Here is a 14,469-nt window from a genome sequence, read left to right as displayed (position 1 = left end):
TGCATTACATCATCTATTTGTCTTGGTCAAAAGCTTTAGTAGATTGAAATACAGGCAATCTCAATATCAGAAAAAGCCAAATTTGTATTTGAAAATGGAAAGTAATTTTTAAAAATTGTATTAATTTTCTAAGATTTTTAAAAATACATTTGCAGAAACATGAGACAATGTCAACCACGTCACTAAATTCCATTGTGATATAGTTCATTTTTTATAAAAAAGATGTGACTTATGTAAACAGAATGAGTTTATTGTTGTCACTTTAAATAAATCAATAAGTACATTTAAAAACAAAGAGTATCGATTTTTTTAAAAGACTCCTATATTTTGCTAATTTGCCATCTAACCATTTAAAGAGTATAAGAACTTCATAAGTGGTAAAGGATTTTACAGATGCAAACCACCATTATTTTTGTAATCAGCAGCGAAGCGGAAAGTCATGGTTCTATATTCTCATGGAAAATTAGAACAACAGAATTCAGGAGAAGGCCGACTACTCTTTCCTCCTATGCCTGATGATTTGCAGAGTTGATTCTAACAGACTTCCAAACCTTCTTCGCCCCCGTCTTCATTTCTAGACACCCTGGTGGTAAAGTTAAGTGCCACAGACGCAGATGAAGACAATCATCTGAATTCTAAAATTGCCTATAAGATTGTGTCTCAGGAGCCGGCGGGCTCACCGATGTTCATCATGAACAGGTACACTGGAGAAGTGCGCACGACGTCCAATCTCCTCGACAGAGAGGTAAAGCCTGCTGTGAATGAATTTTTAAAAACAAGGAGTTCAGTTTTGAAGAGACAAAGATGAAATGATTCATGTGTGCCCATGCCTTTTTCGTGTAAAGAAGAGTAAAAATAGTCCAGCCGTTACTTTTCAATGAAAATGATGAAAAGAAAAAAAATACTGTGTTAAAAAGATGACAGAAAATTATAAAAGAAAAGTGGAATAATCAGAATGTGTTGGATTGTATTTCAAACAAGGTCAAAGTCTTAAAATTCTCTTTCATCTTAAGCAACACAGCATGTATAACCTCCTCGTGAGGGGCTCAGATCGGGATGGAGCTACGGATGGACTGTCTTCAGAGTGTGACTGCAGAATCAAGGTTTTAGATGTCAATGATAATTTCCCTACTTTGGAGAAAACTTCCGTAAGTTACTCTTCTACTCCTTTTTCCCCATAAGTGTTGATAATAGATCTACTTTCCTGCTGGTTTGTTAACCTGGTTCTATGACATGTATGCTGCTGTGCTGTGCTAAGTCATGTCCAACTCTTGGCAACCCCATGAACTGCAGCCCACCAGGCTCCTCTGTGCATGGGGTTATGACATGTATAGATACTCAACTTTCTCGCTATACAAACTTTGGAACTTCTTACATATAATCATATACATAATCCGCTGGAGAAGGAATAGGCTACCCACTCCAGTATTCTTGGGGGCTTCCCTGGTGACTCAGCTGGTAAAGAATCCACCTGCAATGCGACAGACCTGGGTTTGATCCTTGGGTTGGAAAGATCCCCTGGAGAAGGCAATGGCTACTCACTCCAGTATTCTGGCCTGGAGAATTCCATGGACTATATAGTCCATGGGATCGCAAAGAGTTAGACACAACTGAGCGACTTCCACTTTCGCTGAATAGTACGTTTGCCTTTGTTCCACTATTCTGGGTAAATCTCTTCTTTGGCAGCAATGGACTATCTCCTCCATACTCTCTACTCTCAGAAATGTAGACATTTATGAACATAACTCTGGGAATCATGTAACAACATTCAGGTATTTTTCTCTGCCTGATGATTTGCTGAATCAATTCCAGAAAAGTCCCAAACATTCCAACTTCCATATTCATAAAGAGCCACACAATTGAAAACAGTAGGGCTAAACCTGGCTCACTGCCTGTTTTGGTTAAAATTTAGAAGTTTTATTGGGCCACCACTGTCCTGTGTTGTCTGTGGCTGCTTTGATCTTAACAACAGCAGAGATGAGTAACCGACACAAACACTCTGGTCCACAAAGTCTAATATAATTACCATCCTGCCCTTTACGTAAAAGGAAGAACTAAGGAAAATTTAAAGTAAGCAAGAAAAATAAAACAAAGTGCCCATTTGACCTTGATTGCACCTGCAGCACAAGAAACCAGTTTTATTATCTTGTAATCATTTTATTCTTATATTTCTGATAGGACAGATGGCTGATGCAGAAATCATTGGCATAACCTGTTGTTAGTATTTCAAATAATAATTATGATGTCAATCTCTTTCCTTTTGAAAATTAATTGATTATAAAATTGACCTATGCCATTTCAGTACTCAGCGAGTATCGAAGAGAACTGTTTAAGTTCGGAACTGATCCGATTTCAAACAATTGATCTCGACGAAGAAGGCACTGACAACTGGTTGGCAAAATATTTAATTCTCTCTGGAAATGATGGGAATTGGTTTGATATTCAAACAGATCCACAAACCAACGAAGGCATTTTGAAAGTCGTCAAGGTACGGTATGGGATCTACAATATTCGCTTTCCAAGAAGGGTTAGAATACTCAGAGAGAGAATCTGTCTGCAGCAAGTGCACCATAACCTTGCATACTACTTGTGTGGACAAGTGACCTGGGTTAGTGGTCTGTTCAGCAACGCAGTGTTTATTACCGAGAGAAATAAGAAGTCTGTTTTGTTCTCACAATGCCCAACACCTAGTTGAGAAAATAAGGCAGGTACTTCCAAACTAGGTAATAATATGAGTTAAAAACAAAACACATAGTAGATGTTATGGTATTAGGTGTAAACTGGAGTGGGCTGCCATGCCCTCCTCCAGAGGATTTTCCCAACCCAGGGATGGAACCCATGTCTCTTACATCTCCTGCATTGGCAGGCGGGTTCTTTACCATTAGCACCACCTGGGAAGCCCCAATTAATAGCCAGATGGGTGAAATATGAAATAAGTTCTAACAGATAAGATCTTTCTGAGCAAGAGGTGGCTGAAAGGGTTTCAGTCATGGAATCAGGTTTAGGACTTTATAACCGAGATTGTTAATGTGAGTAACAAAATCCACAAACACACAGGTGAGAAAGCATGAAGCATGTTCGGGCAGGATGAGCAGTTCTGTGGGGCTGTTGGAGAGTATTCATGGAGAAAAGTGATGAGATGCAAGAACACATGTTAAGAACCTTGAGTACTGGACTGCAGGGTTCGACTTTTTTCTTATAGATTAATTTTTCTTGAACTACTTTATGCTTTAGAGACAACAATAAAAATCTAAAAATACAAATAAAACTACAAACCAATAAGATTCAAGTTAGCATTAATGCAATAAGGAAAATTAATTTTTCACAAACAAAATTACTACTAACAACATAAACAGAACTTATAGCTATGAAAACATATGCTAGTAGACCTATGTACATATTTATTTGAGCACGCAGTGTGAACTGTGATTATTCAGTTGTTATTACTTTTCTCTATTCCAGTTACTGTGATACTTTTTTCCAGACAGTAAATTAGGAAGCCATTTAGCCCTCATCTGATGCAAACACATTGTTTATATATTGAATTTTTTCTGTCCTTTTTGCCACTGTTTGGAGAAATTAAAGTTTACTACTTTACCACAAAATACAACCACTAGCACAGAAGTCATGCAGTGTATTAATTTATAATGCAGTCATCAAAAACATGGAAAACATCTGTATGTGCTTTTTAAATTGCCATTCAAATCAATATACGACATTTCAAAATTCCTTAAGAGAACACAAGGACTCCAAGAACAAGTGATGAACTTCCTGTTTGAGAAACATGGCTTTGGGCCAAAGATCAGCAAACTATGACTCTCAGGCCAACTCTGACCTGCCACTTTCTTGCAAATAAAGTTTTACTGGAACACAGCCACACACATTCATTCATATATTTCCTATGGCTGTTTCCACACTCCATTGGCTGAACTGAATGCTCAAGACGGAAACTGTATCTGACCTTCAAAGCCTAAAATATTTACTATCTTCCCTTAACCAAAAAAATTCACCAGCTCTATTTATACACCAAGAAAAGCTTTGAGGTATGTTTTTAAATAGCTGTAACATTATGAGCTCAACTCCAGAAAGATGAAAGAAAATAACTATTATATTGAACAAGTCTCGAAGTTAGGAACCTGATCTAAAGCGAATGCGGTCAAAATACAAATTAAGGAACAAATAGGAGCAACTGCCAAATGTGACACGGATAGAAAGAGAGAGACAGGAGGTTGCCTGTCACCTCATCAAACTCTGAATATTTAGTCACATTTCTTTCCAGGGATCAGAATTTGTTCTACCTTGCATCTTAGTTAAAAATCAAGATCTAGACACGTCATGAAATTCTTATTACCTTTATCACTGTCTTCATATATTATCTTGCAATATATAACTTTTTTTTTGCTTTTAATCTGCCTCCTAAACTACTAAAATAAGAGCAAAACAAAAAATCTTTGAGCATAAACAACCTGACCTAAATATCTTTCCATCTCTTGCACCTGGTCCCATGTCCAGAAGATAGCAGCCGCTCACCAAACTTTGAGAGTAATGATGATGCCACTTACTGAAACTGCTGCTCTCACTGAAACATGAGTCACTGAGCTTGAATGCAGAATTCATCATTTTTACAAAATTAGAAAAATGAAAAAGAAAACACGTTCATCACTCAGGCAGTGCACTATCTACGACATACATAATGTCTTCTGTGAGAGCTAAAACTTTTTCAAAGATCTACTTACATTATTGCAAAAAAGAAAAAAAAACTACTGGAAATTTCAATTTCATGAAAAATTGGTCAAGGTAGTATTAGACATGGTGTAAACAAAGTATGTATATTTTTTTCAGAATGATAACTTCCCAAATGTCTTACAAAGAGCAGAAAACAATATGCTTTAAAACATAAAAAATAATGTAGAAGGGCTAATGAAATTTAAAATCTTAATATGTGTGCCCTGATGCCGGGGAAAGATTGAAGACAGGAGGAGAAGGGGATGACAGAGGATGAGATGGTTGAATGGCATCACCAACTCAATAGGCATGAGTTTGAGTAAGCTCCAGGAGTTGGTGATGGACAAGGAAGCCTGGTGTGCTGCAGTCCATGGGGTCACAAAGAGTCGGACACAACTGAGCAACTGAACTGAACTGAATATGTATGCTAGCACACAACCAAAAGAGCTATGAATGTAGAGGATATATGTGTAATTTTCCAAGATCTGGCATTTGGAACAAGGTCACTAATGTCCTCTGGGACTCTCTCCATAGTCACTCAAGCTATCACTTAACCTCGTTAGGAAGTGACCTCTAAGTCACAAGCTTTTGACTAAGATTTCTAGAACCCTTTTCTTAGTCTGAGGACATTATAAATAATTCAGTTCAACCCAAATTTGAGAAATGAAGGGTACCAGGAATATAAATCAGACATAGTCCCAGTTCTACAGGAACTATCCCACTTTATAGCCATCCCACTTATAAATCACTTATGAGGATTTCCTGAGCAGAAAATCCTAACAGATTCATCCTCATGGTTTTACCTTTGTTCTAGAAACCTTGCTCCTTTCAGGGCTGTGGTATCCTTAATTTAGCAAACCTTTTTCTCCTTTTCCCCATCAGCTCTCAATATTGCCCATAATTAATTAACCCCATTTCTTGGGTATGGAATCCTGGCAGGCCTACCCTCCTTAGGATTGGCCCCTGTGGTGTAGCTAACCAAGAGAAAGACCTCTAAGAAAGTGAAAAATCTCTTTGTCAAAAATAAATTTGTTTGGTATTTATGAATACCTATGTATGGATAACAATATAAATAGATGGGGGAGTAAGCACACATTCTCTTCAACATCAAGAAGAAAAGCAAAATACTATCCAATTGGAATTCTAACAAAGAAATACTGGTTGTGTATTTTTATAAAAACTCTAACCAAGATTTATTACACACTTGCTGATCCTGTTCCTACATGGCACACTGGTAAAGAATCCACCTGCCAATACGAAAGAGGCAAGAGACGTGGGTTTGATCCCTGGGTCGGGAAGATTCCCTGGAAGAAGAAATGGCCACCTGCTTCAGTACTCTTGTCTGGAAAATTCCTTGGACAGAGGAGCCTGCTGAGCTATAGCCCATGGGGTCCCAAAGAGTCAGACACGACTGAGCATGCACGCACACACTCTCTGGACACCAGTTATTGGGTTGTATTATATGTATAAAGGCTCTATGCATATTGTCTCAGTCATCACAACTAAGGGAAGAAAATATTATGATTCCTTTTTTTATAGAAAGTGAAACAAAACCAAAGAGGAAAACTAACTTGTCTAAGTGCACCTAGGCAGCATATGACAAAGACAAGTTCCAACCAGATGTCTCTGATTCCAGACTCACACTTAACTGCCACCTCTGTGCTCTACAGTGTAATCCAGGGCCAGTAAACCAAGTTTTAGGAAAGAACTAGCATCTGAAGATTTTTCCCTCTGTTGACTTCTGTAATATCTTTCCTGATTGTGTGTGCCCTGCTGGTCTCTTCCAGACACATCTGTACCAGAAAAATGTCAATTCTGGGAATTTCAGCAACTGAAATCCCAAATCTCAAGGATTTTAGCTGATTTTTAAGTGAGGCATGTTGAACCAGCCCCAAACAAGAACCCCAGTAAATTCCTGTGAATATTTCTATCTTATTACCTCCTGTGAGGAATTTAACCAAAATCCAGAAGAACATTCATGAGGTTATGGAATTTCCCTGAGAAGCACAGATTTGTCTAAGATTCTTGCTGATGTTACTCATGTCGTAACTTCTGTTATTGGTAAATGTGTTGCAATTGATGCTTATCTCAGCTCCCAGGGCACTACTAACAGCACCCAGTACTCCCTTTTCTACAACTGTTTCTTTACAAATGGAGAAAATGGATCTCTTCCAATTGAAAATTCATTTTTGAGCCCACAATTCATTTCAGCTTTGTGCTGAATCATTGTTGGTGACTTTTCATGTCACCACATCAGTCATTCTGGATCAAAAGATTCTATTCATCTTTTATCCAAAGAACCCATCTCAAAGGTGACTTTTCTCATTTGAATGTGCCCTATGAAGGAGTCTTCTTGTTCACCAGACTCAGCACAATTAAATTATAGTTGAGGGCTCTAATAGTCTATAATAGCTATAGACTATAACAGTCACAAATTCTCCTTTAGAAGTTGTTTGCATCATTTTTCAAAATTACAGGTTCAATTACATCATATATATTGGCTTCGAGGTTCTCTGATTATACTTCCAAGATATTCTCAGAAAGGCATTCTACAAAAGAGACCTGGCTACTATTTATTCATTTAATAACTGTGAATTTTTTTATCTCATTCTAGTAAGTTTTACTTTTTATTTTTCATAAGCATTTGGAAAGAAGGGTCATCTTTCATTTTAGGGTTTTATGTAGGAAGTTCAAAACTCTGAAACTAGAGTCCAACTTAAAGTCACAGGCCTGAATGATCCATGTACTATGTACCTGATTATGCCAAAAGATAAAGGAAATAACATGTCTGATATATGTAAGTGAAAGTGAAAGTGTTAGTCAATCAATCTTTGTGACCCCATGAACTGCAGCCCACCAGGTCCTCTGTCCATGGAATTCTCCAGGCAAGAATACTGGAATGTGTTGCCATGCCCTTCTCCAGGGGATCTTCCCCACTCAGGGATAAAACCAGGGTCTCCTGCACTGCAGGCACATTCTTTACCATCTGAGACACCAGGGAAGCCCATGATATACTTAATGCGGGAACAAACAAAGTTCGATCGGTTCAGGAGCAGAATTGCATAGCTCCTGGCCTTTATTTTAGTGTACTGCTTTTTAAATTTTGACTTCTAATTCTACCAAGAAAGTCTTTTTTCTGTTTCAGAGTTTTGTTGTTATTTTTTTTTAACTTTCTATCATTTCAGATGCTGGATTATGAACAAGTGCCTAATATTCATCTTAGCATTGGAGTTAAAAACCAAGCTGAGTTTCACCACTCGGTTGCTTCTCAATTCCGAATGCACTCAACCCCTGTGAGAATTCAGGTTGTTAATGTGAGAGAAGGACCCGCATTTCATCCAAATTCTATGACATTCAGTGTGCGAGAAGGACTAAAAGGAAATTCCTTATTGAATTTTGTGCTTGGCACATACACAGCTATAGATTTGGATACAGGAAATCCCGCAACAAACGTCAGGTACTGCAGATATTTTGCTTGTGTTAAAGAGATAAAGCTCAGCTCTTCCTATATTAATTCACTAGAAGGTGCTATTTTTGAAGTTTTGCTTTGCTTTTTGTCTTCGTTTTAGAAGATGATTGCGGTATTAACTTTATTTCAGAATTTTAAAAGTGCTTTAGAGGCAGTAAGGGCTCCACCAAGTTAAAGGAGTAATTGCGTCCACCGAGCAATTGTAAGATCAAAGAGCCACCTACAGATACTCTATGAGTCTCTCTGACCTTTTGTGCCTGGCTGTACTACCCTGGCCCCAGGATGATTAAGCTATATTATAAACAATCAGACATCATAAAAGATGAGTCACTTTTTTTCCTTAAAATCTGTGTTATCTAATGACTTTGGGGCTAATTTCAATCTCCTACTTGACCTAAAACGAAAAAGTAAATTAAAAAAGAAGAGGCTAAAAAAATAGATGTTTCAGAAATTTGATGAATCTTAAGAGAATCAGAGCTGAAAAAAATAGAAAGGTGGGTATTAGGGTCATTAGATACATAGATTATATATGAGTTAGATTATGTAAGATATCCTGGAAAATAACTATAGTGAAATATACACGTATTCTCTTTATCTTTTCCTCCCAATATTTTTGGAATGAACAAAGTCTACTGACCTATAAATTACTTTTGACATAAAAAATTTTGATTACTTAATCAGCTAATAAATAGGTAGACAACAGAAACTGTGAAGTCTATCAGAGGAAAGAGTGTGCCAGATAAGTGTCTTGGACGTTTGAATTTACGCCTGGTACAGAGAACAGATGTTCTACCAATAAGGTCAAAAGCTTTGAATCCATTATATGTTTAAAAAAAAATCCACATACACAAGCAGACTAGATGATACCACAACCCCTAACAGGCCAACAGTGAGGGGCTCTGAAACCAATATGTATTAAAATCTAAGAAAAAAATATACCACATGTGAAAATGAATAAAGCACATTCTCACATTCTTTCAATAAACACTATTATGATTTTATAAATAGCCCTGAAATAATTTCATACATTCTATTAACAATTATATTAAGAGCTAGAAGAGTAAGAATTATAAAATGCTGTTGCAAATCTGTACATAAATATGTTCAATACTGGAATATTATTCTCTATACATTTTATAAACTGACTCATCACTATAAAGCATGTAAATACCATATATAAGATTAACACATTGTGCGGCTTAAAATGATTATCTTTTATATAAGCAAATGATGAATGTATTTATCTAAAAACAGGTATATCATAGGACATGACGCAGGCAACTGGTTAAAAATAGATTCAAGGACTGGCGAGATACAATTTTCTAGGGAATTTGATAAGAAGTCAAAATATATTACCAATGGGATATACACAGCAGAGATCCTGGCTATAGATGGTAAGAAAATTTATTGTCAATTCTTAATAAAATTATTACTATTACATTCAATACAACTAACATTCTAATGTTAATACTAGATTGACTCAAATCCAACATACAGTTTATTGGTGTCTGTAAGACTCATAGAGAGTTCCAAATACCTTAGATCAAGGACTGAGTTCAGTATCCTTATAAACATAATTTACATTTAAGTCATAATTTATTTCACCTATTTACAAAAAAGAATTGTAGGTGATTTACAGTGTGAAACATAAAAGTTAAAATATATAAATAAAATTCAGTTTCTGCTTTCGACCTCATCTCTTGAGAGAATTGATCAGCTTCTAGAGTATGTTAGAAATGTTTACTTAAGTAAGTGCTACAAAGTGTGCTCAAAATTCACCCGCAGGTAAGGCAGCATCCCGAAGTGTATAGTTATTTCAGAACCACTGAAACTGAGCTACAATAAGAGGCCTGTGTGAGTGTTGTTGTCCAAAGAAAAATGCTGGAAGACCAAGAAAGCACAAGGTTATTACAAATATAAGATTCAAATTACATTCGAAAGTGCAGATGCACTGAAGTAACTTGTAATTGAGCAGTTCCTCACGTGGGAAAATCTATTAAGTGTTCCTCTTGGTGAGTAGCAACAGGAATTTGTTTAGCAACAGTTAATGATTCTCTAGAGCAAAGGCAACTACTGCTATTTCCTAGCAGTAACTAGGAAACCAGCCACTATGAAACAAAACAGCAGAAAAAGGTCAGTAACCAGGAAAGAAGGGAGAAGATAGATGTCTCAAGTACATACCTAATAGAAGATAGATATTGCAGCACTGCATTAAGTTTATTCCTGAGATTTACAGTAGCCAAACAAAGAGAAAGATAAACAGTCAGTATAGGATTGAAAGAGAAGCCATGGTAATACCCAAACAATTACAGTCCATACATTCTAGTCTTCATCCTATGAGCGTCACTTTCAGCATCTACGCGAGTTATATAAATATTTATTATCAGTCTTATTTAGCATCAGTATTCTGCAAATGAATTCTAGCCAGGTTGATCACAGCCAATGGGTCATACGAGAAAATCCAATTCTAGTTCAAAAACTAGAATAAAAAATTAGTCAAGTAAATAAAAAGAAAACTATATGAAAATGTACCCACAGAAACCTAAAAACGAGGGCCATTGTTTATTCCCCTAAGCCGAGTATCTGCACTGGCACAAGCCTTCCAGAGTTGGAATAAGTTTGCTCAAGGATGCTCGGCCACTAGGTAAAGAAGCAGAGCTCTGCCTATAGCAGACACAACAAGGAGCAGATGCTGTCAACAGTGGCTTTAGCTGTGGTTTGCCACAGAAAGTGAAAGTCGCTCAGCCGTGTCTGACTCTTTACGACCCCATGGACTATACAGTCCATGGAATTCTCCTGGTCAGAATACTGGAGAGGGTAGACTTTCCCTTCTCCAGGGGATCTTCCTAACCCAGGGATTGAACCCAGATATCAAGCATTGCAGGCAGAGTCTTTACCAGCTGAGCCACCAGGGAAGCCCACAGCCCAAGGCCATAAGAAAGTTCAAAAGGATGAGAGAGCACACAGTACATAATCTAATCTGCAGGACAATCTAGTGTCTCTCTAATGAACCTAAGTCTAGAATAGAAAGTCAACTCCCAAATCGAGTATAAGAACACCCTGTACAAAACCATATACAGTATGAATAGGCTCTTGGTTTGTTATCATTCGAGTAACTAAATGACTCTACCATTTAGGCATACAGAAGACATCTTTAAAAGACATTTATTAACTTCACAAAGAGTGACCTAGCAAAATACCTAGAGATGATAATGTTCTGAATTACAAATGAAAATAGTAAGATTCTCTGCAAGTAAAAAACAAAACAATTCTTTATTCAATATAAAGTATAAAAGTAGACTAAAAGCCCAGACTCCTATTTCTTGATCCTCTGTACCTTCTAATAATATACTAACCCAAAATTTGTTTCAAATGGGTTAGGAAAAAAGCAAATATATTTATATTTGTTTTCAGAAGTACCATTTCAGAGAGAAACAGTGTCTATCTAATGGATGGATTGAAACAATGAAACAGGAAAAAAAAAATACTCAAACAATTATTTAACTTCAATTGCAGTTATTTCCACAAACACTGGACTCAAAAAGCACCCAGAATGAAAGGCTCTAAACGACTACAGGGGTCTCATTTGGGGAGATATGGTGGACTAGAAAGCAGTAAACCTCTGAGAAAGGACACTGAATTTTGCATTCTGAGATATGTAGCTGAATGAAACAGCGATGAAAAACATTTTAGGAAGAGTGATTAGAAGGCTCAACTGCGGTTTAGGAAACAACGAGCCCAAAGAACTAAAAAGAAGCCACTGTGCCAGGAAGGTGCTGAGCAAAGGCAAGAGTGGCTTCAGGAGATTTAAGCAGGCAGGATCCTATCACGCACCAGCTCAGGGACCACGTGGACTGTAACCTACTAGGCTTCTCCGTCCATGGGATTCTCCAAGCAAGAATACTGGAGTGGATTGCCATTTCCTTCTCCAGGGGATCTTCCCGACCCAGGGATCAAACCCGGGTCTCCCGCATTGGAGGCAGACGCTTTAACCTCTGAGCCACCAGGGAAGCCCAGCTCAGGAGTCAAGTCATGCTATTCCTCTATGCTGTGGCATCATCATGGGAGATGAGAAAGAATTTTCTCCCCAACAACATTTACCCCAACACCCTATATGTCTTGCTGTTTCAGATGTTTCTGTAAAAACGGCCACGGGAACCATATGTATCGAAGTTCCTGACGTCAACGATTACTGCCCAGTCATTGTTGCTGAGAGAGAAACCATCTGCATTGCCTCTCCCTCCATCCTTATCTCTGCTGCAGGCGTTAACAGTCACTCTTATGGGTCTCCCTTTACGTTCTGTGTTGTTAATGAACCCCCAGGGACAGCGGACATTTGGGATATCAGATCAGTAAATGGTAAGTAGAATGCAAATTTGCTTACACTCTAAGGACAAAAGCAAAAATAATTACTAAATAATTTGTCAAGTCACATAATAATACTTTCCAACTCTGTGTCCACCAAAAGTGTAAAGAGTCCATAATAGTATGCGTGTTTATGGTAACTCTTGCTACTTTAAAATAAAGGCCTCACATTGATAAAAATTGAGATCATTTCAGGCATCTTAACAATTTATGTAGCTTGGGTTCTTTTTCCTGAGATGTTAGATGTATAATAGAAAATGAAATGTTTTGAGAGAATTTCATTCTGGACATGTGCATACTAAGTCTCTTCAGTCGTGTCCAACTCTTTGCGACCCTATGGACTATACTTTCCATGGGATTTTCCAGGCAAGAATACTAGACAGGGTTGCCATTTCCTCCTCCAGGGGATCTTCCCAACCCAGGGATCAAACCTGCATCTCTTAAATCTCCTGCATTGGCCAGGGGGTTCTTTACCACCTGGTAAATTGCCACTTGGGAAGCCCCCATTCTGGCCACAATAGCTCCCTCATCAGACATTCATTTGGAGAAACAGGAGAGACGTTGTGGGTAGGGTGGTAAGATGGCAATCAGAGTTCAAGGTAAGAGGGAAAATCCACCTTTCTGAGGCCACCAAACTTTTCCATTCATCCTAAAATGATGCCAGGAAAAAAAAAAATGCCACCATTAAGGACTTGGAGGAAATTAGGTAACCTGTTTTCACCATAAAACCTTTTAGCCCTTTCACACAAAACCACCTTAATATTTTTAAAAGCTAAGCAGTTGCATTAAAATCAAGATAACTCTGAGTTCATTCTTCCCTACAAAATTCAATGTGTTATTCTTAAATAATTGCTAACTACTTTTTCCTCATTCATATCCTAGATTTTATGAGGAAAAACAAGAAAAAATATTCAACATGAGATATTTCTATCACAGATTTGCCAGTAAAAAATATAGTCTTATTGGAAAGAATATTCTTAGGGTCCTATTTACATGCTGGTCTTGAAGAAAAGAAAAAATCCCACTTAACAGGTTGGGGCCGTGCCTTATTTGACTCTTATTTTGAGCTCAGGTTACATTTTGGTAGACATAGCCAGGTTATTACATAGCTAGGTTATTACATAGCTAACTGAAAGCAATAATCCATAATAATAATAATTAACAATAATAATAATTGTTAAGGATTCATCAATTACTGTTCATGATTTAGGAGTAAATCATTTCTAAGGCCTCCTCAGGTTGATAAATTTCAACCTATGTTTTAAGCAATGGTTTCTATAAAAATCAATAGATAATCACAGCACAAAGAATTAGTAAAATAATAGTTTTTAGAATAATTTTAAATGTTAAGACAGTGATTTTGAATAAGAGATGAACAACAGTCTTCATGAGGGTATTTGGAAGCTGTCATCCCAAACAGAAAACTTCTAATATTTCCTTTCAGCTCAATATTCTTCATTCATTGGACAAATATCCACTGAGTGCATATTATATGCCAAGTATTGTTGCTCTGGAAATAAGCATCATAAGTGTTCATTTTTAAAAACTGACAATGTATTCTGTGACTAAAGGAGCATGAAAAAAAGTCAGATCCTAAGTTAATCATGGGTATTAGGAAGAGTTACTCCCAAAAAAATTTTTTAATTTTTCCTGTATATTCAAGTATAGTCACTTGACAATTTCTGTGTTGCTTTCAGGTATACAACAAAGTGATTATACATACAAATATACCCATTCTTTTCCAAATTCTTTTTCCATATGGATTTTTACAGAGTATTGAGTAGAGTTCCCTCTACTATACAGTAGAACCTTATTTTTTATCTATTTTATATATTGTGGTATCTATCTATTAATCCCCATTTCCTAATTTATCCCTCCCCCATTTCCCCTTTGGTAATCAAAAGTTTGTT

At 37.0% G+C, this 14,469-nt stretch overlaps 1 protein-coding gene across 1 annotated transcript in view; it reads left to right on the top strand.

The window, feature by feature from the left end:
• Window positions 1-14,469, top strand: part of DSG4 (desmoglein 4) — a 49,256-nt gene that overhangs the window by 26,498 nt on the left and 8,289 nt on the right. The window contains exons 7-12 of the mRNA XM_069568299.1: window positions 579-745; window positions 1,014-1,148; window positions 2,303-2,488; window positions 7,911-8,182; window positions 9,449-9,588; window positions 12,326-12,553. Of these exons, the coding sequence (XP_069424400.1) occupies window positions 579-745; window positions 1,014-1,148; window positions 2,303-2,488; window positions 7,911-8,182; window positions 9,449-9,588; window positions 12,326-12,553 (1,128 nt within the window). The remainder of the gene's footprint in view (window positions 1-578; window positions 746-1,013; window positions 1,149-2,302; window positions 2,489-7,910; window positions 8,183-9,448; window positions 9,589-12,325; window positions 12,554-14,469) is intronic.

Source organism: Ovis canadensis, chromosome 23 (genome assembly GCF_042477335.2).
Source record: "Ovis canadensis isolate MfBH-ARS-UI-01 breed Bighorn chromosome 23, ARS-UI_OviCan_v2, whole genome shotgun sequence".
Classification (NCBI taxonomy): Eukaryota; Metazoa; Chordata; class Mammalia; order Artiodactyla; family Bovidae; genus Ovis; species Ovis canadensis.
Note: the sequence above shows the minus strand (reverse complement) of the source record. Positions and strands in the feature narration are given on the sequence as shown.